This window comes from Gavia stellata, chromosome 1 (genome assembly GCF_030936135.1).
Source record: "Gavia stellata isolate bGavSte3 chromosome 1, bGavSte3.hap2, whole genome shotgun sequence".
Lineage (NCBI taxonomy): Eukaryota > Metazoa > Chordata > Aves > Gaviiformes > Gaviidae > Gavia > Gavia stellata.
The window spans coordinates 46,089,068-46,116,047 of NC_082594.1; the positions used below are offsets into that span (position 1 = coordinate 46,089,068).

Sequence of the window (26,980 nt, forward strand, 5' to 3'; positions counted from 1 at the left end):
GTGAGTATTTCTTTGGAGGCAATGTTCTGGGCCTTCTCATGCAGTCTCTTCCCTATGCTTCAAGAAGCAGACACTTCACTTGCACAAATGGGGCCAAATGTCCTCATGCTTCATCAGTATCTCCAGCTGAAGGAACAGAGCCTTTGCAAACAGCGGGCAGGCTCAGTTCCTACCACAATGACCTGAAAGGAGCTGACTTCCTCCCCAGTTGCCATGTAGAAATATATTTACGCAGTAATTTTAATACTAGCTTATGTTGCTGGAAGAGGCAAGGAGAGAATACAGGGAAGCTTTGCTGGGAGGTCATTCTAAGAGGACACCAGGCACACCTCTCTACTGACTATTGCCAGAGGAAGGGACATTTAATAAGTACTTGAGCCACTTTCAGAAGTATTTCAGCATTTTGCATCTGTGGTAGTAGAATAGGTGCACAGATCTCGTATAGCAATGGGTACATTGATTATCTGCCACAAATCCTTCCATGCAACCTCAACAGTGTGACACACAACTACAGGCTTCTTGGTAAGACAGCATCAAATACAGGGAGCTGCGTACGCAGCTTCATCTTCATCACAGGGAAAACTGCTACATCAACACAGTAGTAGCTACGCTCAAACCTTCATCCTGTGAAGAATTTCCATGCTACAGTGCAAAGTCCCTAAAGAGAGACAGATGAAAGGAAAGCCCAGCAGGTTAAGTGTTCACTCTGTTTGTACTAGTAAGTTAGTTGCAGATGATGGCAGTTTGCCAGCTGCAGTCGGTCTCCTCACATTTAGCTTGCGCAAAAGGAGAGATCCGCAAGGGAGGCAGACTACATCTTATTGAAGTTTCAGCTACACCAGTCTACCAGCTACACCATCTCAATCAGCACTTTTCATACCAAATACTCTGTGCTGAATGATAATCCACCAAGCTAGTACTGGCCTTTTTGGTGATCAAAGCTGTCCCTGTGTTAATGATCTACAACAGCTTCCTGACATCTGTAAGCCTCAGTGAGCAAACTGGACTCACTGTCGTACACAGTCCTGCCATATCCTGGCAGAGAAATAACCTCGTGTCTTCAAGTTCACCTACCCAGCATTAGGGACCACCCAGCATTAGGGACCACCCCTGCTCTTCTTTAAGAATAGCACTATGGGCTGGGAGCCCTGGCTAACAGTCTGAATTACTCTCTACTCCCAACTTAGTTTCTACAGTGCCACAGTTCCCTATGCATCATACTTAGTAGGTGGTCTCAGTAAAGCCTCATGTTGCACTAACCAAAATAGCAGCAGAAAACCCTGTGACAATCATCTTTGGCTAACTCTTAGACAGTCTTTGGTGGTGGGGTAACCACTGTTTGTGCTAGCTAAACATAGACTACAAAACTAATTTTGAATCTAGAGCTGCTGTTTCCCAAAGGTATTTCAGTCCAACAACTCTTTGGAGTAAGGTATTGAGTTTGGATATATTAATCATTATAACTCATGTTTCTATAAATAACTGTAACGAAACTACTTCTTGCTATTTCAAGTCTTACGTATCATGTGTTAGAACACAAAAACTAAGTCATTCCAGGGCTTACTAAACAGAAGCCATTTAACAAGGGAATTAAAATTTCCTTTCTACTACTATGTACAAAAATCTACATTCAGCTACTGTGCCCCTAAACGTGTAGACAGTCCTAGGAATAGTGTTCAATTTACAGGAGTAAAATTTAAAGAAAAGTCAGAATAAGAGGGTGGCTATTTTAGGGTATGAAACAAAGCTGTTCACATCATTGGCCACACCTCGAATCCTGTGTTCAGTTTTGGGCTCCTCACTACAAGAAGGACATTGAGGTGCTGGAGCGTGTCCAGAGAAGGGCGACGAAGCTGGTGAGGGGTCTGGAGCACAAGTCTTATGAGGAGCGGCTGAGGGAACTGGGGTTGTTCAGTCTGGAGAAGGGGAAACCTTATCGCTCTCTACAATTACCTGAAAGGCGGTTGCAGAAAGGTGGGTGTTGGTCTCTTCTCCCAAGTGATGAGTGATAGGACAAGAGGAAATGGCCTCAAGTTGCGCCAGGGGAGGTTCAGGCTGGATATTAGGAAAAATTTCTTCATTGAAAGGGTTGTCAGACATTGGAATAAGCTGCCCAGGGAGGTGGTGCAGTCACGATCCTTGGAGGTTTTTAAGACATGTGGATGAAGCGCTTAGGGACATGGTTTAGTGGTGGACTTAGCAGCGTTAGGTTTACAGTTGGACTTGATGATCTTAAGGGTCTTTTCCAACCTAAATGATTCTATGATCTGAGTCGCAGAGTTTACAGTGGAACAGATTAGTCACACATGCTACCCTGTGAAGTGTCCAAATCATACAGTTCTGAGGACCTGTATTTCTGTTGTTAAACCCTCCCTTCCAAAATTCCCCTGGCATTTTAAGCAACTAACATTAATCACCTCCTTTTTCAAAGAGCTGTCTGATAAGCGATTAGAGGAAAACTTTTGGAAGTCTCATGCACACACCTGGCCATATTCAATGGAAGGCAAGGGCACCTTTGAAAACACCAAGATTTAGGAAAGGGAGGCTAGAAGGTGAGCAAAGAAAGTTTCCTCATTTCAAGGCAGACAGACAAGTCCTAGCTTAACATCAGATCCGAAGCTGTGAAACAATACCCTACAGAGTAAAAGCAGGAAGAAGTCAGAGTAAAACAGTAATGTCTCCTATCTTGTGACAAAATGGTTCAGAAGGTTGGTGCATAAAAACCAGATGAGTTAACTCAATTACACATTCCCCACCTCGAAACAGGAGTTGCACAATACTTATTCCCTAGACTTTACCATCTCTCATACCTAAACTTAACTGGATGGTTTCCCTCTTGGTCATATTTACAAGACTACTTCAGGTTTTAAGGTAGCCCTGGATTTTAACAGCCAGGCAGGTAGGTGCTCTGCATAGACAGGCCAGCAACACCTCATACCGTTCCTCTAAACAGGGTGGGGGTAAAAAAAAAAAAGTATATCTGACCATTAGCTATCAGCTCCCTACAAAATGAAGCGGTTTATTAATGTGAGCAGAGAGACTAAGAGTAAAAGCAACTCCACAACAACAATAACTTCTTAAATGGAGTTCAGTCATTGCTACCGAAAAGCAGAGCAGTTTTCACTACTTCCCAACCTGGGGGAATGGAGACTTTCACAACTTTCCTATCAGGGCACTGATACTGAACCTCAAACACTCATGGGAAAAATGCTTAAGAATTCTTAAGAAAAGACCCTGTTCTGACAACACACAGGCTTAAACATCTACATGAGAAACATGCTGCAAGGTCAATTAGAAATAGTCCAATCATTAATCCCAGTTTTTAATGATGTTTTCCACTTTAAGAAAAAGTTGCTACCTCAAACTCCAGAAATTTGTAACTGCTCTGTAAACTATGGATTATAGAGCCTAGACCTTGAGGCAAGGCAGAGGATCAATATTTCTTGGTTTATACAGTGACATAGCCACCAACAAGAAAAACACGCAACTACTTTCTACAAGTTCCTGTTCTGCTACAACCTACCAACAACTGATCAAGATGAAATGCACCAGAGTCAATGCGCTGCACATTAAGAGATGGCAGTATATAAAAATCTTAATGAGCTACAGAAGAGATATTTAAGAACTGAACTGCACACTGGGACATGATTGCAAGAATTATTTTTTTTTTAAACTTTAATTTATTTATTTTAAGGAAATGACAACTAGATTATGGTACAGCTTCTACATCAGAGTATTTCATCTTGGTAAAACAGACATATGAAAGGACAAAGCCAAACAGTTCAATAGAGAAATTCCACAAAATGGAGTATTTCCAATTTATTTTACTTAGTGTTCCTGTTTTAATCACTTAACATACCTCCCATGCATCTCTGGAAAACAACAATGTAATACTCTATATTTAAGACAAATGCATCACAGATTTGAAGAATAATGGTTCTCCATAAGGCTACTTAGCCTATGCTCCTGACCCAACACAGAAACCAAAATACATTCATCAGGTTGTATGTAATAAAAAGTGAAAAGCTATAAATTCAATATAATGTCTCAAATATTTCAGTTTGTAATTTCATCCTTAAGCTGTTACAAGTGATAACCCATGTACTCAAGAGTACAGAGTACTGATCAGCTAAAATTTTTATCTCGGCTAACTGCAACTCAGTTTCACCAAAGCATCATCCCATTCACTATTCTATCAGCTAATGCATAGTATGAAGATGAGACAGCTAGTTTGGGGGGCGGGGGGGAAGAAAAAAAAAGAAGAAACCCAAAAAACTTGTTCAGATTACGAACATGCTATTGCTTGGTTTCAATTACCCAAATCTCTTCCCAAAACTGTTCTTTAAAATGCTCCCAAAGACTGATATTCAAAAAACCACAAAGCTACCCCATTTCTTGTGAACTCTTTACGCAATACATACCCGAATTATTTTCAACTTGAGTCCATGCAAGCCAACTGACTCGAGAATAAATACTGCTGCTGCTCATGCCAAGTTTTACGTTTTTCCCCAGTTTGCTTTCAAGTTCAACTCCTTCTCTTGATTGCTCTAAGTAGCAATTGAATCAACTCGACCTACTTTGTAATTTGGAGGCTGAGATGGTACAAAATCCCCCAAATCAAGTACAGAAAGACAGCTAATATTTCAACTCCCAGGACTTAAGCTGGCAGCAGCCCATATGTAAGCCTAATAAGTGAAGTATTCCTCCCCTCCAAGAGGAAGAAAAACTTGTTCCAATCAATTTACACCTCTCTATTGGTTCTCACTCCTGTCATGTATTTTTATGCTGAATAATTACTTTCTACTTTTTGTTTAAAGAACGTTCTCAAGAATTTTACTTTCTTCACGAGAAATGAAGCTGTTTTAAAAAAGCAATCTGTTCAAATTCAAGTCGCGGTAAGTCAACTTAGATTATCCTTGCATAACAACGCAATGAAGAGAGACAGTGTGGCCTAGTCAAACCTATGCTGAAGGTTGTCCCATTTTTAAAGATGCTGCTTTTATTTTTATATTAAAAAATATACAGATTCTTCCAATAGCCTAGCTTTCAGGAGGAGCTGTTGAATAAAAGCCAGAAATTCCAGAAGTTACAGAAATGAAAATTTAAAAACAGATGATGCTCTCAGATTTGTTTGTTTACCTCTGTGTTGGCAGGATGTATTTTTTTTTAATCCTTATGTGTGCATGTGTTCAATATTAAATGCTGCACAACACACTTGTCAAAAATCAAGATTATGCAGACCATTTCTACCCTAGACTTCTCTCTAGACAAATGAATTGACAATGCGGTAAAAACATTCTGAAGGCATCTATTAATATTGTGTTGATGTCCAACTTTGCTATACCACTCATTCCTTAAAGCAGATAACATATCAGTGTTTTCTCTCTTCCACATAAATCATCATAGTAGTGATAATTTGAATTAAATCCAAAAAGCTCAGCTTCCCCACAAACATTAGTTCACCCTATGCGAACAACACCAAGCCAGGGTCTCCTGGAGAATAATTTTTTTTCCTCCTGGCTTTAGCTGTCTCCAACACAGCCATTTAAATCCTAGCAAATCAGCTGAGGCCTCCTTTTTAATGAAGGTCAAGACACTTTTAGGGCATGATTCATGCTTTCTAAAGGAAGATGCTCCCAGTGACAGGCCCAACTGGCTGTGTTAGTGTTCAGGTAGGAAGGTAGATATATAGGCAGGATCAACTCCGTAAATATCGTAATATTAAAACCAATCACATTAGGATGAGAGCAACTGTGCCACAAAAACACCAACTTCGCTCCATTGATTAGCTGAGATGAAGATGTCTATACAATCAGGTGAGAGCCACTGTACCCTGGATGTCCAACACCCTAGTATCAGTTTCTGAGTTTGCGACCACATGCTAAGTGTGATGTAAACATCGATCAGAATCATCTTCTATACAGTGGCCAATACTTAAAGACACATATGTAATAAGCAGAGTTGCTTTTTAACACAGAATGATAGGGGTTGGAAGGGACCTCTGGAGATCATCTAGTCCAACCCCCCCACCAGAGCAGGTTCACCTAGAGCAGGTTGCGCAGGAATGTGTCCAGGCGAGTTTTTAATATCTCCAGAGGAGACCCTGGCTTGGTGTTGTTCGCATAGGCCCATGTGAATGTTACAAATCAAGCATCTTTCTAAAACCAATTCTGACTGAAACTGGCTCTGCTCCTGCACATCAAAGTTCACCAGAACACCAAGAAAAGCTGCCTGTGGCATCACGTGTGATCTCAAAGCTACATGATACAGGAAGTCAGACTATAAAGAATTTTTCTCCAGTGCAATGTGGCTAGAATACACTTCATGAATTCATAGTAACCATGGTTATTCTTAGAGAGGAAAATGCAGTGAAGTTTAATTAGGGCTCCTAACTGTTAAACAGTTTATAGTCTTCAGATTGTAAAGGACTGCCCCACTGTGCTCAATTCCAACCTAAAATACACTCACATGAGAGTGCTAAGAACACCTCATGTTGAGCCTATCAGGGACAGAAGATGGTCTTCTCTGTGAAAAATAGCCAAAGGAAAAGAACCCCAACAAAACAAACCAACCCAGAAGAAAAAACACACCACAAAAGATTTGAACTTCCTCTAATTCATAAACCTGATGGCACGACACATATTTGCAAACTAAATCAGGTAAAGTTTAAAGAGTTTCAGCCACCATCAGCTGGACAATATATTTCACTCTCCATTAGCCAGTTCAAGTGACAGCTGGATTACCTCAGTCATTCTTATCACATCAGCATTATTCATTTGGCACTTCTTTCCGACTGTATTTGTTGTATTCACTTCATGAACCCAGCTAGATGCTAACACCTCACCCTTGCTACTGCAATTTCCTTACCATGGTAGTTCAGGCCCATTTGCTCCCAGCAAGATCTATAGCCAATGAGATCCTATTTTCACAAAAGTTTTCACACAAATTCAAGATTAAATGGTATCAGAAACTTGTATACTATGAAACCTAAGCAGAAACAGGGTGGTCTTCTGGGAATTGCTCCTAATTTGAAGATCTTCCCACCTTACAGTTCAAACTCCATTATAATGAAAGACAGTATCTTGAATAGCGTGCATAACCAAATCCAGAAGGAGTAATACCTCAGACATTTCAGCTTGGAATCAACTGGCATTAAAGTACTGTTTTAGTACAATACTCAATACCTACATTTCCCAAATCCAGAAAGCTAGGTTTAATGGGATCCAGCTGCCTGTATAAACTGACCTGGGCATTGGTTCATCTTGGACCAACTCTGCTAACCGTAGGGAACACAGAAACAAAGTTGGCCTGGAACCCAAATAAGAGGCAGTCTGTCAGAGACAGATTATTTTTTTGCCATTTGTCTGCACACCCTGGTGTGCACTCACCAGTTGCTTTAATTTCAACTTTAATAATTCACCTGCTACTTAGTCTAGTGTTACTGCAGTGTGGTAGGGAATGGAAAATCTAGGAATCCAATTCACTAACTATTACTGCACACAAGGTTTAGAACAGGCAATATTAAAAGTCTACTTCCACGCTGGACGAGATGTCAATCTCTCCTCTCAAATTTCCAAAACATACACTGCTTATTCCTTATTCATTTGTGCTTGGGTAGAAAGGTAGGGTCACCTTAAAGTGACTCCCTCTTCAAAACTGTGAAATATTTCTACGACTGGTTTTGGAAAGACCTCCTAAAAATTAAGTAATGATTAGTTTATATTACCCCTCTATTAGAAAGTGAATCTAGACAATTTAACATTTGCTTCTTAAAAGCTGTGGGATGGGACAGGACGGATGAGGTGGGGGGGCAGCAGGGGTCCTGCCACTAAGGCTATGTAGTCACCTTCCTGTACGGATGTCTCAACTTATTCCATTTATACACAAGGTTATTCTGCTGGAAGGACCTAAACAGTAGAAATTTCCCGCTAGGTGTTTTGTAATTGTGTCTACATTACAGTTCTTGGCTGCATGCTGTACACCAATTGCAGATTAGAGGCCAGAAAGAGACACTTTAAATGTCAGTGAAATCAAGGTAGGATACAGTGTGCTCAAGGAGATGATTCGTACTTTGTATTTTTCTAACCTATGTGTTATTACAGATGACTAATCCAAATTGTACCTTAAAGCCACCTTAAAGGTCAACTGCCTCTCACAGTAGTTTGTGTATCTACATGATTTCTTACAGTCTGCCCTAAAATGGAGATGACAAACTACTCTGTGTTTAATGAAACTGCACTCTACAAGGTGAAAAAATTTCTTTAGGCACACCTAAAACTTCCACACCCATCTCATAGACCTGAAATCCCCCGTGTATTAGAGGCCTAACACACCCAGAATCCAGATCTCATCAACACTTGGTTTTGGTAAGAATGCAATCTACTCTTACTTTTCCAGGAAGAACTAGTCACAAAAGCACCTTCTACAACTCCACAGTTTTCTGTTGGGAATGATTGGGGTGAGCCACACTCAGAGATGAAGAGTACCAGAAACACAAGTATAGCTCAGTGAACAAGGACAGACTGAAGAAGGAAAAAGGAGTTGTCATTGACAGAAGAGAAATAAAAAGGCCAGCAACTGGCAAAAAAAAAAATCATGAAGTTCAAAACTATGGCTCCACCTTATTCACTACAGGCTTATTTCAGAAAAATAACCCATATGCAGTTTCCTCAAACACCCTCCTGAAGGAGGGCCTATTCTGTCAGTAAAAAGAAGTGTGACTTCCATTCCAGTATCCACAGATACTCAGTCTTTCACACCGATGTCAGAAAGCCCTTCTTGTATCTTCGCTTCTTCCCCACTCCTCTTCAATTGCAAGTTATTTTCCTACTCTCCCTAAACATCTCACAGCTAGTATCACCCACCTAGCTTAGCGTTTCCCCTTCCTCATGCACAGGCATCCCATGTTAGTACTGTAGACTCTTCACAATGCTCTTTTCTTATTTTCACATGCCAATGATCACAGCAACACATGCTGGTTTGCATTCAGCAGAGAAAGCATTAAATTGGCGTGACACTCCTAAAAACCACTGCATTTCAAGTGACAAACCAATGCAACAGATTTACAACATCGCAACAGAAATAGGTCACAGCTACTAGATGTCAGCAGACAAGCCTCTATTTTTAACAGGCTTTTTTGGCCAAAAGCCTGTTCACCCATTTGCATCAAGTACTTAGGAAGTCTGTTAGAAATGCAGGAGCACAAGGCAGAGTGGGAGAGATCCCATGTGCTGCATTGCACTAGGAATCCTGTTGTTAAGCTGGTGGCACTGAAGACCTAGCAGGAGACAATGCTCTCACCTCTTGGAGAGGTCGCTTTCTGAGTGCTGGAGCAACCTTCCTGAGCTCTGGTAAAAGCTTTTCAGGAAAGAAGGGGCAGAGACAGAGGAGGGGAGACCAGGTGACACAGATTCACTCTCACTGAGAGCGCGCCGAACCCCGACAACAGGGCTGTGCAGGCAACAAGAAAACATAGCAGATGGGTCAGCATTGATTTGGATATAAAAAAACCATCCAGAGTAAAGATACTGGCCAAGTACCTCATCTTGACAGTAACTTTGTTTCCCAGAAGATAAAAATGTACCAAATGCACTACTGGGCAGTTTCCTTGATGATATTGATTTTGCTGTTACAGCTGATTTCTTTTAAGAAACTTTTCAATGACATTGCAGAACAGGCAGACCACCTTATTTCTTTAGCCTTATTTATTATCAAATTCAGAAAAAGAATGTCTGAAACATTCAGAAAACATCCTTAGAAACCTGCTTCCAATTATATGAAACACCTTGTTTCTTCCCTTCAGTTTTTTCTTGCTCTTCTAAATAACACTTATTGCTAGAACACATTAGAAAGTTGATTATTTAAATGCAGTATTTTTGGATACATTTTTCTGAAGTGTTTAAATTAAGAAAGATAGTCCTAGCACACAGTTAAACATTACTTAATAATAGTAACAAGGTTGGGGGACATAAAAATTAATTCAGTTTCTTTTACTTAACATTTTTGATTAATCCTCAATAGGAAAGGTGAGAAGGAAAAATCCCAGCCTAGAACGAAGTTGTTACAAACTGTTTTGACTGAAAATCTGCTGCTGATACCACTAAATCAGTGACTTCTTAAAAGTTATTACAAAGATGTGAAGTCAGCAAGTCCTTCAGTTTGAACTGTCAGGGTTTCCTGTTTGCATACAACATGGTCAGTGGAAAAAAAAAATAAGCTAAGTTTATCTCAGTAAAAAACACATTTATCTTCTCAGAAACACAATGTAATAAAGCTATTTCAAGGCTAGTTTCTTACCCTTCACCCCCTTCCATTCTCTTAAACAAAATAAACTTTTTCATTTAAGAATAACATTTTAAAGTTTTGAATTAACTTTTTAATTTAAGAATTAAACTTTTAAACAGAATAAACTCTATAAGCTGGTGCCGCATTCACTGGTGCCTAGACATCAAACAGGTGACAAATTATTATTTAAAGCCATTTTTAGAAAAAGCCCACAAAAAGCTTAACTGCAACCAAGCATTGAAACAGATGAGTAGTTTGGAGAAGGTGCTCCTCCAACAGAAAAAATTCAGCTCATCTGGGCCTGAATCTTGTAAAGGTTTTGGAGTTTGCACGGTCACTTACTGCAGATAGCCAGGATGGAGGCAGAGAAGGAAAGTACAACCAGAGTCCCACAATGAACTGTGGGGACCTCTTCTGACTGAGCAAAGGAACTCCTGAAGGAACAGTATTCCACATATTAATAGCTGGAGAGTCTCCAAAAAGGAAGGGGAAAGAAGTTACAGAGGGAAGCTCCGGAAAAAGGCAAGCAGGGAAATCATATGTCTCACAGTTCAGTGGAGGTGTCTAATCCTTAAGTCCTTTTGTGAGACTCCTCACCAGTTTTAATTCCAGGCATGCTCTCTGGGAGCTTGGTTAACACAGAGACTGACACTTGTAGCTATCGGTGCCTTTTTCATCCTGGCATAAAACCATCAGGCTATCATCTCTGCAGTTAAAAGCAGTGAGGACCTCTTCTCCAAAGGGCCTGACTACCGTCACTGCCAAAAAAGCTCAGCTCAGAGGTGACAAGTAAATAAACAAACAGATCGGTGCCAGCATCCAGCCTGATGATCAATTTGTTGGATTGACGCTTCCCCTGAATCACTAATTCAGGGATTAGCAAATTACTGCAAAGCACCAAACCACTCCAAGGCAGAGAAGACAGACCCAAAAAAAAATAAACAAACCCCAGAGCAGTGCAGAAACCACTTCCGTAAGAAGGAACACGGGTGAGGCTCGTGTGCCGAAATCACAGGACACAGCAGGCGCATGGCGCGGCATGCCCTGACTCACCTTGTCGTCTCGACGCAGCTCTGCCGCAGCAGCGGGGACCGGACGCTCTGGGACCTCCCGTTCTGGAAGGTTATCCTCCGCCTGGCGCTGGAGGGGGGGTGGCTGAAGGTGTGCGCGCGCCTCCTGAACTGGGGGGAGTCCGAGTCTTCCTCGGGAAACGGCTGCCAGGCCGAGGACACGGGGGACGCCGGAGGAGTAGCTGGCGGGGAATCGCCTGGCGAAGCGTCCTGGAAGGAAGTGCTGGCGGAGTGAGGCCTGCCACTCTGTGCCCTACGAGAGCTCTCGCCTAACCCCACGGGTCGCGCACCGCATCGAGGCACCAAAGCCTCTCCCCTTTCTTGGTCATGGCCTATTGTATGCTAATTATCACCAAAACCAGACATCCTTTGCTAATTTACTCCAAACCAGCAGCGTCCTTCTTTAAAAAAAAAGAAAGAAAAAGAAAGAGGAGGGAGGAATAAAAATATATACACAACGCAAACAACATACTAATTATTCTAGGCATCCTTTCACAGGGATCGGCATTCCAGCTACTGGACTTCTGGCTCTTTTGGGAAAAGACAGGAATTGAAAAGACTAGGGAAACTGCTTTTAGCTAGTTTCCTCGACATATCGCGAGCATACTTCCTGTACCGTCATAGCGATATCCTGGAAGAGAGACTGTTATTACACAGCCAGTTTATGAGAAACTGTAGCAGGAAAACCGTAACAGAATCTTCACCTCCTGGGAAAACCGGCAACCAATGCTCACGTGAGGTAAAACATCAAAAACAGGAAATAAAAAGAAAGTGAACAGAGTTCCGCCCGCTTGCCCCCAACACAGCATCCCCAACTGCTGGTTTTAGGTCAAAAATTCTCACTTCCCTAAAGCAAGTATTACTTACAGAAAGGATTCTTCACCTTCCGAGCACTTCCTTTCATTGAGATACGACCTTTTTTTAATTACTTCAGTGAAACAAAGCAGAAGCTGACCAGAAATTCCCTGCTTTTTGTAAAAGCAAGGGAAGTGTAGAAAAAAAGGACTGGCAAGCCAACAATAGATAAAAGCTGAAGCTTCAAGTCAACGCATATGCCAGCTTTCTTACACCCTCCGCCTCCGAGTGGAAACTTTTATTTGAGTTTTGTAAATCGCCGTGCTTTGTGCTACTTGCTTCAAACCGAAGCAGAGTGCCACATTTACGCTTTATTTACACCCATGCATGAAAATGTGCCAATTTTATCTAAGCTCCTTACGTACTTTGTCAGAAGTAAAGCTGTTGCAGCGCTCAAAGCTGTCCACGCTTCCCAGGCGGCCTCGCATTCTGTTGGCTCCCTGCAAGAAAAAAGGTGAGTAATTTAATCTGGTCTTTTTCCTCTTTTTCTCAAGGTTAAGCAGATGGCAACAGCTGTGCAGGTGAACACAGGACAGTTCAGGCACGTGACAAATTTGACGTAAGACCACAGGTCATGGGACAAGCACTGGATTTTACAAGCAGTGACAACTTTTGCTGGCAAAACTGTATCCCCTCCCCCCTTGCTCCCAGGAGTTTTAAACCTGCAGCTCTGTTGTCTGAAGCAACTGAGTATTTCTTGATCCATTTGAGGCAAAATAGCTTGAGCTGGCTTAAACAGCCGAGTTCAAAAAGCTTCAGACTTCAGTACTGTGCATGCACTGCAGCTAATGGATGCATTTGACATACTATGACCTAAACAGAGAGTTTACTCCATATGTAGACATTTCAGACAAATTAATTCCACCTCAGCAAAAGTAATGAAAGCACCAAAACTGGGAAAAAATACTCTCTAACTGCTAACCCAGCCAAATAGCACCAGATACAAACAAGCCTTTTCAATTATAATGCCGATAACTCTAAGGCAAATTTGCTAGAAATCAGTGTTAGCAGATCCTTGCTGAAATTGTTAACAGTCATCTGGTTTCACAGTAAGAGATGATAGAGCTGCAATACTTTTGACTACCTTCCACTAACTCCCATGAAACATGGGTGATATATGCTGTTGGACACTTCCAACTACTGAAGTAATTTGCTTTCAGCACTTTATCAGGGGAAAAATAGTCTAGGTTTTAGGAAAACTACAGGTAGAGCTCCTCTTGGTGTGCTTGCAACTACAGGGGAAGTTTTGTCAACATCAGCAGTATTTATTTAGCTTACTTTATCCTCGTAAGGTTTATTTTCAAGACTTAAGAGTGCCCTTTAAGTACATTATCCCATTAAAGCTCATTACCAATGAATACTCTGCCTGAAGCATCTCTTCACTGACCCTCACAATAAAGTAAGAGCAAAGAACAAGCTGGAAGTATTTCACTAGCTTTAAAAAACACACACTTTTGGCCCTGTAAGAAGGGCTTTTCAGTTCAGAAAAAACAACAACAGAAGCAGTCAGTGCAGCATGGGCTGGAATAAATCTGTTCATAAGGTCAAAGAGAGGTTATATTTATTTTTCTGAGGTACCTCATTAGGAAGCCACAACCTGTTTTCAGTTCAAACCTGACAAAAATAAGATCAGTCCAGCCAAACAAACAATGAAAAGTGACATTTCTGTGGGACTAAAGGGAAGCCGGAGCACAGAACCCAGCATGTCTCCCTATAGTGAGTAGTGAGCAGCTACTCCTTCAAGTAGCTTAAAATGTCACTTGATGCTACTCATCTAGCTAAGAAGCCATCCACTTAAAGTGTTCCTAGATATCTGGTTACTACATACTTACTTCTAATTTTGCTAAGATTAAGGCTGTGTAAGTCTCTCCCCCACATATACTGACTTTTACTTTTTACCTAAATCTTTTTATCTACAAGATGATGATGAATGCCATTTAAAAAATAATAATAATAATTTATTTCCTGGTCTCTTTATTACTAAATATAATTTAAAATAAAGATAATAAGTCATACAATAATTAGTATACCATTACATCAATATCATGTGATTTGCAGCTGGCTTAAGGAGGGGAAAACCCACCACACCAATAGGTATTTGGGGCCTAAATACCTTTAGGAATTAGCCACGATCCATTAGGCTTGTTGTAATAGCCTGATAAAGAATAAGAACTATTCAAACAGTCATTGTATAAGACATGTATGCATATAACATACAGTATACATGCACAGAAACACTCTGTATATACCTGCTTTAACCAAATAAATAGTGGTTGAGCTGCACTGTAAATTGTTTTTCTCGGTCTTGCACTGGGCAACCTTTAAATGGATCTGCAAGGATGAACCCCTACGTGTATCATGATTCACTACAACATACTGCTGTTCCTGATCTCTTGCAGTTTCAAGTTAAAGATGAGACAACCTTCCTCGCAACAGCAAGTCTGCTTCATAAATAGCGAACTTAAAATGGCCCTAATCCAGACTTGCGTGTCCACTTCTCTTGAACTCAATCACAGACTGTGTAGATCCTTATACTATATATATATAACATGCAGCATGTCACAGTGGCCCTGGTGAGGAGGAACATACTATATCAAAAACAGCAATATATAAGCAATGTCCCTTCAGAGACCCTTCAACTTAAGCAGTGCATTTCATCTAAATGATTTTTCCTTGACATGATAAGAGTGCTAGTATGTCCGTATACAGCAGGGCTGCTTTACTGTGTTATTCCCAGTGATGTACGCCTGTTCCACAACCATCGCAGGGTTAGTGACCCACCGTCAGAGCTTGATCACTTTCCAGTCACATGTCCTTTAGATGTGGAAAAGAAATCAGACTCAGCACAGGCATGACTGTAGCTGTCACCATTTGATGATATTCCAGACTACTGAAGTTATCCAAATCTTCTGTCATCACTCTCTTTTGCTCACTCTCCCTCTTCAGACCAAGGCCCTAGTATGTAAAACTTCCTAAACAACATAGGCCAGATTTGACCAGGAGAGTTTTAATGCTAGCTTCAGTCCTAGGTCAAATTCACATCTCACCTTAAATACAAGCAGTTCCAAGGATTCTCCCTGGCAAATAATACTTTGCCCTTCTTTACAGGGAACAACTGTGGCATCCTACATTTGCAGGTTACTTTATTACACACCCATATAAGCTGCAGGACAAATGCAACTTAGGCCTTGATTTAGCATGGTACTTCTAAATTAACTAGCAGAAGGAACTCAATTTCACTGCTCCAAATTACATTTAGACCTGTCCATCCAGTATTCACAGCTTATCACACTTTCTCTGTAATGACATACTGGATCCCAGGCACCCAGCCTTCTTCTTCCTCTATACGCTCTTTGCTTTCAGGACTCTCCATACTGAGCAGGGGATACCAAGCAAAACTTGCAATTCAAACTTCTTCTAAAGACGACTATTTAATGTAAGAGAGTTCCAGTAATTATCTGCAATTCCACATCATACCTGGCTACCAACACTGAAATGAAGAACTCACTTTTTTTCTTTTTTAATCTATGGGGTTTTTTTTTTCCTGTGAAAGGACAACTTTGTTACTACTTTCTAAAGATTCTTAGTGACCAATATGAGCAATTTTAGCTATGAGAGGTTAGGCATTACTTCTCAGAACAGAAAGATTTCCAGTTTATGCAGGCACATTTAGTCACACTTTCAAAAAAGATAACGCGTCTCTTTATGGGAATATGCAACCATCCTGATTAATTTTTTTTATTCTGAAGCAACACAACTGATAATGCTCGGCTAACTCACTTGCCACCTACAATGAATGTTCATTATTCGGAAGAAGTTGCCTTTTTTCCCCTCTGTATGTGTGGTCTTACCTTAAACTTTCTATCACATTTAAGTCACAATCAGCCCAGCTATAACCCTCAGATTTCACAACAGGGATATTGCTTCATTAAGTATTTATCAGACTGAGGCCAAAACGAAACAAACAAAAAAATCTGATAGGTCTTTACTGTCAAGGATATCTGGGAGAGCTGCTGACAATGAGTTGTTAGTCTTACCCTTGAGAAGATATTTTCCAGAGAGCTAGTCAAGGATTTCTTGGCCTTGTTTTTCAGAATGTCAAGTTTAAACCTGCCACCACTGGTGGTGCTTTCTGGAATCACACTGTTAGAAATGGTCTGTTGAAATGAGCAAGGACACAATTCAGCTTTGGCAATTCTTTTTGCAACTGCAGACCTCCAAAGACTAGAGCTGAACCAAGTTACATAATAAACAACATATCTGTGGCCTTTATTTAAAAAAAAAACCCAAACCCCACAAACAAAAAAATCCCCCACAAAACAAAAAACCCCACACCCCAAAAAAACCAAACCCACAAAAAAACCCACAGTTGAAGGCACGTTTCACCCCTAAAGACTATCTTGCAAAAGCATATCAGTTGAACAATACTGTTACCCATTTCCTTTGCTAGATAAGTTTAAACTACAAACTGAAACCAATGCCTTCTTCATCCCTATTCCCTCTAGAAATGACTGTTTGGGAGTGGGGATCAGGGAGGAAGGAAAAGGATAGAAGAGGTATACTCACACTGTAAGGAAATCTAGACCTAAAAATAATTGGTTGTCTTTCTTCCCTCCCTTCCTGCCCCCAAACTTATAAAAAACCAAGCATGCCACTGTAAATCAAATCAAATTACTTCTCTTTCACAGTCCTCTCTTAATTACAATACCCAGCTTCAGCTACCCCGATGAACTCTAGCAGTGGCCCTGCTAGTATTCAAGGTTGCATTTTAATAGGGTGGGAGGAGGGAGAGGAATGATACAAAAATAAGCTTTACCGATGGTGCTTCACCGATGTGAATGTGCGTTTTCTGCTTAGTTTCACAGAGCTGGCGTAGATGTAAGATCACAAGTTCATTTTCTTCCTGGTCATTGTCAGGCTTCATTTTCTGTCAGTAACAGCAAAAAAAAAGAAAAAAGTTGTCTTTCAAGTCACTATTTGCTTATTTTCTCTTCCATATGTATGTATTCTTTAAAGTTAGCATATTGATACGCCAGATGCCAGACTGCATATTAGTGTGTCAAATTGCACTACTGTTTGTGTGCCTTCGCGCTCCTGAGCAAAATAGACTAAAGCTTTCCATATGGAGAATGCTGTGGAGAGAAGAGAGCCTTATGCCCACACACTTTGTTTCCTAAGGTTGTCTGCCATTGTACAGCCTTATAAATGGAATAAGGAGCCCACGAAAACCAAACAGGCATTCCCCTCTTCAAGCAGCTAGAGAGGAGCACAGCCTTTGGAACACAATCACTGTATACTTCATCTGTTTGAGCACACTTGCTTACACCTCTTGCCTCAGAATAAGTCAAAAGAGAGCTTCTGCAAACCACCTCTTTGATACCTGCATATCTCACCTGCTCCCAACTCATTCCCATATCACTTTCAAGCAGAGAAATGCATTTACAGATGAAAAACTAAGCTCAGAAAAAAAACACTCTGGGTGTGAACACAGAACAACTCAGCAGACCCCGGGGAACCAAAACTTTTCCAATAGCAGTGTATCACACATGAGGTTAGGTTGGAGCATGCTATTTCAGTATGATGTTTGGTGGAACAATAATAGATTCTAGATCAACTACGTAACAAAACAAACATAATCAAAAGAAAAAATGTCTACTCCATTTTATCGTGGTCTTTTTCAAATTTGAGACAATGTCTAACATATTACCTGAACACGTTCAAAAATGTCCGCTTGCTCATTATCAGTTAATGATGACAGATGTCTCTGAATTACAAGTTTGGCTCTTGGTGGATAGAGTCCTGAGAAAAGAAGGGAACATTAAAGCTTCTAGACTCTCAAATGATCTCTCCAAAAACTTTTGAAAAAATGATACTATAAGATATAAGCCTGCATTTGAGTTTATACAAGTTTAACGTATGACAGCTGTATATCTGCAGTATCCATGATAGAAAATACTTCAGGATTTGCTAAACCACATGGTTTTGTCTCCTTTCTGTAGCAGTAAAAACAGAACTAGCAGCAGCTAAGTGGCTGACTGCTGTGTAAAAGGCCGTGCTCCCTAACCCCACTGATGTCTTCTGTTTTAGTACCAAGAGACGACCAAGATGGAAGCCTGACAACTGTATGGGAGAGGAGGAAGAGAGGAACAGATCAGGGATATAACTGGAAAGATACTCAATACACAAGATACTCAGAAGTTTTCAGATGCTTTTAACTGAAAAGCTTAGATGCATTTCTACACAAGGAAAGGATAGAGTATAGGTCACACAAGAGAACTGGACACTTTTAAAAGCAAGAGGAGCATAAAAGCCAGAAGAATAAAGAATTTCTGATGTTCAATAAAGTGCACATTTGCTCACAGAGCTTGTTCTAGGACGCTACAAAAACTGTGGGGAAAACAAACCCCCAAAATCAGATGAAGCTGTATGTTTTTTCCATCCAAGGTAGATATCATTCATAGAGTATTGCAACCAGAACAGATCAAGATTTTCCAAAGTCATGAAGCCCTGGGTTTGATTATGATAAACTTCTAGACTCTAAACAAAGCAGATGGATAAAAGGAAAGGGACACTAAAAGAAATCAGTCACTAAGTACAAAGTTTATGAAACTACTATTATGGTACTCATGTTGTTACCCTAGAACAGATTTTATTTTGATACTGGATACTTACAGCAGGCTTGCAAGTACCTGTATTCAAGATACTTACATTGCCTTACACAGCAGCCTCTAGTTTTTCATTGACAGAAGACTTTCCCAGTTAAGCTTTATCACTTCTGAGTATCTTTGTAAACCCTGAAAATACCAGTCACAACCTAACACAATTTCACTCTACTAAGATTTTATACTTTGCTTTTCATCCACCAGAGGGAGGTAAGTAGCAATAGTGACTTTTAATGAATGGGAGAATTGGCAATTATCAGCACCTTCATCACCAGACCGAAGATGCAAGATTAGTGTAACATATTTGCTTTTTTGCATACAGCACTTCGCAATAAGACATAGTGGAGTGACTATAAAAATAAGATCCTGGTACTAACTTTTTTCCAAAAATTTTATCTTGTAAGACTTTGTGCCTGTGTTCTGGCATACCTCACTTCCAGATAAACTACAAAGGTTTGCGTATTCATATTTGAAGCCAGGTATTGGCCTTAACTTTCTTTATTAGATATTAACCTCCTAACTTAATCATTTATTTCCCATAATGGAACTAGGTTTTGAGTGCATAAAAGAATAAACACAAAGAAGGAAAAAATAACCCCACACAGGAAGGAACGAACACAAGAGAAAGCAAGACCCTTTTTTATCACAACTGTCTTTTATGATCCATTTTGAAAGAATGCATCTTCAGGAAAAAAAAAAAAGGAAGAGGAACTTTTGGGTTTTTCTGCTCTGCTTAACATTTAAGAGAGGTACAATGATGAAAGAGCATGTATTTAAAACACAAGCTGTACTATATTCAGTTGCAATATCATTACTGTTATCACCTACACAGGATTACAGACAGTGCAAAGTGATGGTAAGAATCGCTTATTGGGATACTGTTCCCTCTATTCTTACATTGTTTAAGTTGAAAGCGCATGGTTGGCTGGCATAATTAAAATTAATAGATACAGTAAAATTCTTCTAGAACAATCAGAAAAACACAATTAGAAAATAAACTCAGCTGCTACCTTCAATCCTTTCACAAAGTTTGTGCAATGAATGCATAGGGCAGGCCTCACACAATTTAATCTGCGTCTTGGCATTTTGCAGAGCTGCAGCAGTGCTAAAGGCTTGTTTCAGGGTAAGCATTACCTCATCAACCTGAAGGGCAAGGAGGAAAAAGACAGTATATAAACAAAAATGCATGCCATATACATCAAATTAGATTTATAAATCACATCATAGACATGTGCTTTACAATCAGAAAAGGCTGTTTGCTGTCTTCTAAAGAGATCAAGGTTGTATTCCCAGCTTTTCTGCCTTTTCTATGGATGCTCACCCTCTTCAAGCTGTTGTTACTTCAGAGAGTGTAATTTTGAATATCCAACTGCAGCCACTCAAGCTTACTGGGCAGGCAGCTGCTGTTTTAAGAAGCTGCAAGCAGGAATTTTTGGCTTGAATATATGCTGGTTAAATAAAAAGCATTAATTTCTTCTTCTTTAGCTTCAAGTTTCTCCTGTGAACTGCACATGCTCCCTCTCAATGATCTTCCTCCCACTGTGGTACTATTTTTGAACAAAACCCCACAGGCCCATCCTTCTGGCACACAGGAGCTTCCCACAGCAGTTCACTTTTCTCCAGGATACTAGGCTGGCTATCAGCTTCATTACAACCATCAACTTATCTTCAAGTACTGGCAGCCTGCCTTGCAGTCTGCCCTGATCTTTCCTCTGCCACTACCACAAACACAGCAGTGCTATGTTCACACACACCAGCACTGGAAAAGCTCAACTTTTGTGTAAGAAAGGCTGAGGTGACAGTATTTCTTCACACTCATTCAAATACACTCCCAGACCTTATATACAAAGCACTTGGAGTTCTCCTGTCTGTATTTTAGGGGAATACAATGCTTATTTAAAAGCTATTTAATTGAGTCTTTGCATTAGCATGGAAAGAAGGAGACAACCGCTTGACAACAATCTTAGGAAAGAAATCAGTATTCTACTTCAGAATCAGGTCGTTGCTCTTACCTGTTGCTTTTTTTACAAGCAGGAAGAAGAAAGGTGAAATATTTGAGACCAAAATCATGCAGTCTAACATCGAAATCATACAGACTTTTTTGAGAGTCTGTCATTTGGGGGGGGGGGGGGGGCAGAGCAGAAGGGCACTTGAATGTGGACATTTGAATTCGTTTGTGTCCTGATATGTTTAGGGATTTTTTCATTTGTTTGTTTTTAAACACCTGCAGTTTTAAGCACTACCAGTAATTCCTGGGTGATCTCTCTTCTCAGCAATAAAGCGGGGCATTAAATAGTGAATATCCATCTTGCAATACAGACTGCTAGTTTTTAAAAGTTGGCAACAATGCCTCCAAAATGGAAGAGCCACAGAACAGTGCTAAGCATATGGATTATGACTACACTAAAATCATGAGAACTGTAGCACAGACTGTAGTTAGGTTTAGAGCAAATATACACAAGACTACCAACACAGCCTGCCTGGGAGCACAGAACCCAGAAAGCATTAGGTTTTACAGCTCTGCCCTGCCACAGTGAAACTGTCACTGGGGTCCAAGTGATTGCATCTGAAAGTAGCTCAGGAACGTTCATTTTATATTGCGATGTGGGCATACCCACACATATCAGTACTAGAATATGTAGAGGTTCATGAATACATGGTTTCTTTATACACCACATTTTAAGTCTTTGAGTTATGCATAGTCAGATTTATCAATAGGTCAGATGTAACATTTTCTGTTAGTACAAAGACAGAGCTGATTTCATAACAAGCTCCCATTTTGCTAAAAGTGCAGCCTCAGCTAGGGCTGTTAGCCGTTTGAAATTTTATTGATGTAAATCTATTCACTCTCAAACTAGTCAAAATATTAACAAATCACATTTTCAGCTAGCTAGAAGACTGATTTTTAAGTTTAGCTGAAAAGGAGTTAGCAGCTGTTAGCACAGCCATCAGGAAAAAACATGTTTCAGAACAGAAACCAACCTCTTTTAAAGTGTCAGAGCTTTAAAATAAAAATATAGTTGCCAAAATGATTTCCTGTATGCCTCTCACATTATGAAGCTACCTGTATTGGTTTAATCACTGGCACCTGGAACTTCAGTTAATTGATACATACTTTATCACATGTCCAATGGACTTTTCTATAGTTACACACATCCACTATGGTTTTCCATCCGTAATGGTTTTCTTTTTCTCTAATTAGATGCTATTTTCTTCTCCTGAGGAACAAAACAGACTACAGGGAAAATGCTAAAACTACATGCAGGCTAAAGACACACGCAGGATCAGGCCAGGAGTTTAAAACCTACCCTGAAAAGTATGTTCAGGTTTTATCATCAGCTTTGTTACTGATTCAATACATGTATTTACAGGTTTAATGGGTAACCAAGTGTCTCAACAGTTAGAAATGCAAGAGTTACAGTCAAATATAGAGCCCAAATATGCTCACAGTCTGCATTTGTGAACTGATCCATCTGGATTTTCTCTATTTTTTTATTGGTATATGCATCAGCAGAGTACCAGGAAATGGCTATATATGAACAGAATGTACGCATTTCTTATCGCATATTTTCATATTCACAACTGAGGTCTCATACCTGAGAAGACATGACCACTGAGGCTCAGCTGAAACAGCAGAATAACAGAGACTCCCAAGGTTTAGGAAATGCCTCAGACATCCTCTGATGGAAAGGTTAGGATCATTAATAAATACTCACCAGAGACTCACTTGCACACTGGAACACATAGCAAACATACTGGCTTAACCCAGGTTCAACAGATTCCCGGCAAATGAAGCCGAAGTGATCAACATGTTTTATACCCTAGAATAGTTTAAGAACAGCATTAGTGGACTATTTTATAAACAGGTTTAGTTTCCAAAGTGATCCTGAAAATAGTAACCAGACTCCAACACTTGCCAACACAAAAATTTGAGAAACTATAAATGCATACTCCTGATGATCTACTTTACAACTACAATAGTTATCTTTTATGTAATTTTTAAATGCAAAAAGCAATTTAAAGCTTTTTACACAATCAAAACAGAAGTTACACAGCAATAGACCTGGACCTGAATTTCTTCCAATAGGAAAACTGGATTTTCAAGGAAGCGACCAAAAGAGCCCTAAGTTGTATTTAGAATTGCCTCTGTAGTGAAAACTTGATGTAATGAGCCCACGGTAAAACATGGGACTGGAGTAGCATCAAAGTAGCAACAGATCTTCGCTTTCCTGTAACACAAGTCTGAACTACACCAAAGAGAGCAAGGAATGAGTGGTGACATGCAGAATTACAACCAAATTCTTAAATAAATTCTTTGAGACTGAGTTACATACCAGAAGTTTCAAGACTTCCTACATATTACTACTGATGTTTTCTTTCAAGATCCTAGTCTAACTGCTTGACAGGGAATGTTGCCTTGCTAAAAACAGCATTGCGAAGATCAGAGAGCTGCTTCCTAAGAAGCACTGTATTCCCAGTCTCAATTCATGGAACATGACTCACTATTGTTAAAGCTTTTGCCAATGTTTTCATCATTTGAGTATGGTAATAGTAGATTTTCTCCAAAAGAAAGCCTAATCCCTCAAGTTCAAATACAACAGAAAGCAGAACTCGGTTGCTTGGATCCCTCTCCAAAGAAAACACCTGTATCGTAAAAGAGGGGAGGAGGCAAAACAACTTGCTTTGTCACTACAGAAAACACTCTAGACAAAATTGGTAATGCACTACGTGACAGACTGAACATATTGTCACTACACGCTGTAGTTTTTAAAAACAAAATTCCTGACGTTTTATTTGTGTTACTTAAACAAAACTTGACAAAGGTGCAGAAGGCATCTAAGATGGCACAAATGGCATTAGTTTACTATAGTCCACACTAATACTGACTTACTTGAACCCATTTTCTTGTGACATGTGAAGTCTTCAAAAGCATAAAGTGAAAAAGAACCAATGTATACACATATGTTGATCTATGTAACAGTGAAGCTTTGCCCTCTGTTTTGCAAGGAAACTGTATTTACTTAAGGTGGTTCAGTGAGATGCCAGTTCCCTCACTGCTGACAGTGCCTGAAAAGTCTACTGCTGTCTGATTTCTCAGTCTCCACAGGAGAACATTTTTGGGGAAATGGATGTGACACTTGCACCACTGAAGCACAGACTGTAGCTTCCAGACAGTACATTCCTCAATTAACAGTACCTCCATCACATTTCTTTAAAAGGGTGGCCAGACTTGTCGTGCCAAAGTTTTTTGCTGTTCTGGGTTCCCTCAAGGTCAGTCAGGCTACAAGAAAAGTTCTACAGCTGTCTGACACCTAAGCTTAGACACCACACAGAGGAGTTTATCATCAATTATATTTGCTGCTTGGACAATTATATGGAGTGAGGATAATGAACTGAATGCAGCAGATCAACCATACTTAAGCTATAGAATAAAAATACCTTCGTTAGACCAGACTAAAAGAGTTCAGAATGTAAGCTGAAGAGAACATCTCCTTTTCATCATTTGTAAAGCTTAGAAGAAGAAACATTCCTAAGCTGCAGTCTCACAATACACAGTAAATCACTGCCCTATAAATCCACAACAGAGAAGCCCTGTGGCTAGCACCGAGCTCTTAAAAGAAGTACTGATGAGGTTTATGCAACCAAATCCTTAGTCTTGAAGAAATTAATGTTTCATTTCTATTGAACATAGAAAAAAAAAACCCAACTTCTCTAAAGTCGCAGTTTTGCATTAAAAAAAAAAAAAGCAACAAAAACCCCACAGTATTGTTAGTGCCTGTCTGAGTTACCCAAGCATGCAAAACAACAAAAGCTTTGCTCCAAATGAAAGCGAAGAGGTGTAGTGAGAAAATCCACCTCTAAAGCCCAACACACAGCATTACCTAACACTATTTACTGCACACAGTTATTTTAGTGAAGGAAAGCTAGGCCTTGAAGGTCTGCCATGGTCTTGCTGGTCTCCCCCACACTCCACCACAACAAAGGTTGTCCCTGCTTAGGACTGTTTTGTTTAACTATTATCTGCCTGTACACGCAACCCAGGAGCCCCGTATTTAAAGTTGAAGTGTCACTTTTATTCAGTTCATTACACCCACAAAGTGGGAGAAGACTCAAGTGGTCTGTAAATTTTGCTTTCAATACTACTGCTTTAAGTATCTCTTTGATCTGCATTTATTATAAAGCTGTTAATACATCTTTGTTTGATTATACTGTCCCATTCTATATTTGCACTTGCCTTTTTTCTCTACCAAGAGCAATACAAATTGTAGTTAAACAGCAGACTCAACTTCAGGGCCTGGACCTTTAGTTGGTGGCTCAAGACTCCGCTTGAGTTACAAGTACCAACCAGTTCTTAATTTGTATTAGCGTTGGTAGCACAGTCATGCAAGAGCAGATTTGTTACTAGCATTAAAATGAAAGCACTTGGGGGTGAAATACAGGTTCACAGCATCTCAGTAAGTGTGCTTTAAACTGTAATAATAATGTTTAAGGAGGCCTGAAGTGATGCATGTGCATGGCGAATGAAAGAATAATGTAATAAAACAAGACCTCAAAACAGAAAGTCCCAGAAGTAACAGCTGCTGAACAACAGCAAGATAGAAAGGCGAATCCCTCAGCCCTGACATTTAACTTTGTAAGGCACATTCATTTATTTATTTATTACTGGACATAGCTAGGTTCATCTACTGCCATATTTTCCCTAAGAAATGATGGATGCGAACTGCTGTTTTTCTGGAGGGCTGATCTGATGCTGTCCTCTTTTCATTCCAGAGGCTTTCAGGAACTTAGCTGCTCAGAGACCGCACACTCAGAGCATCCTAAATGGAGATTAAGCTACTTCCAAAAGTATATCCAATGCTCTCCCAAAGCAGAACAGTTTATACTTTGCTTTCTGACCAGTGATCAAAGTTTCCACTACCACAGCTCAGACTGGTTATTTTGCGCTCATCTTTTCTGTACTTAAGCTCTTTGGGAATGACATTGCACTATTTTTGTGCAGTAGCTACTTGAAACTGCTACCAGACGAATGAAAGCCCTGATTTGAGTAACAGCTCTCTCACTCATAAAGGCAAGTCAGTACTTAAAGTCTGCTGCAAGTGTTCATGAAGCAATCACAGTTTAAGATCCAATTTCTTCAGCTGCACTCCCCAAAGAAGGTGATGTATCAAACGTCATGCAGGATTTGTATATACATTAGTCAATCTCTCAAAATCTGCCCCCCCCTTTTTTTTTTTAATTAAGGAGCCAATGGGGTAAAACAGCAATTTACTTTGAGTCATGGTAATTTAGATAGGATAAATGTTTTAAAAATGGCCCTGGAAACCAAATAAAGGAAGACAGCACAGAATGCTGAAAAAAATTCTACATTTCTTTTTTTCTGCTGCCTATAGATCAGCAAGACAATGCAGCTGAAGAGCAAATAAATTCCTTTTCTTCTGATAATCTACATGTTGCTTCTTATTAATGCTTACCTGAGAACATGAGGAGATATCTTTAAAATTCTTTTCAAGCACAACAGATTTGGTGTCCGGACTGATGAGGTTAACTTCAAACCTTCCGACCTAGCGGGGGAAGGGGCGGGGGGGTGAAAAATAAGTCTTGTTTATGACTCTCTTGGAGGCACAACATTAACAGCAAAAAAAATGTCACAATCTAGCATTTTCTTGTTCACGTAGAGTACGTTCAGCACAACAGCTTACTCAGCAGGAACAAGGGTGCCATCATTCAGCCTATGTTGAGTAAGAATATTTCAGCAAGAACAATACACTCAGTTGAATAGCAAAAAGACTTAGAAAGAAGACAGCTTCCCCCCCCCCCCCCCCCCCGCCTTTTCTTTGAGTTATTTTGGTCCAAAGATCACGTTTGAAAGACAATACTAAAACTTTTAGTAAACAATGTGGCTAAATTAAAAACTGCAAAAACACCCAGAATTGTCGATTTCTTTTTTTTAAACTATACCATAAATCAGTTGAGAAACTATGTTGATCTTAAGGTGATACTTTTTGATTCTGTCAAAATTCCAGATGAGAAAGAGTAGGTTCTGCAGCAAGCTATGTTTCAGCTTTCCCAAACTGCTTCTCAACCATATGGAACTGATTCCATTGAGCT

At 40.0% G+C, this 26,980-nt stretch overlaps 1 protein-coding gene across 1 annotated transcript in view; it reads right to left on the minus strand.

Moving 5' to 3' along the window:
• Positions 1-26,980, minus strand: part of TBC1D4 (TBC1 domain family member 4) — a 115,397-nt gene that overhangs the window by 19,521 nt on the left and 68,896 nt on the right. The window contains exons 3-11 of the mRNA XM_059826992.1: positions 26,344-26,433; positions 22,588-22,692; positions 19,882-20,014; positions 17,917-18,008; positions 17,026-17,136; positions 16,247-16,366; positions 12,575-12,649; positions 11,338-11,564; positions 9,301-9,450 (exon numbers count right to left, since the gene is read on the minus strand). Of these exons, the coding sequence (XP_059682975.1) occupies positions 9,301-9,450; positions 11,338-11,564; positions 12,575-12,649; positions 16,247-16,366; positions 17,026-17,136; positions 17,917-18,008; positions 19,882-20,014; positions 22,588-22,692; positions 26,344-26,433 (1,103 nt within the window). The remainder of the gene's footprint in view (positions 1-9,300; positions 9,451-11,337; positions 11,565-12,574; positions 12,650-16,246; positions 16,367-17,025; positions 17,137-17,916; positions 18,009-19,881; positions 20,015-22,587; positions 22,693-26,343; positions 26,434-26,980) is intronic.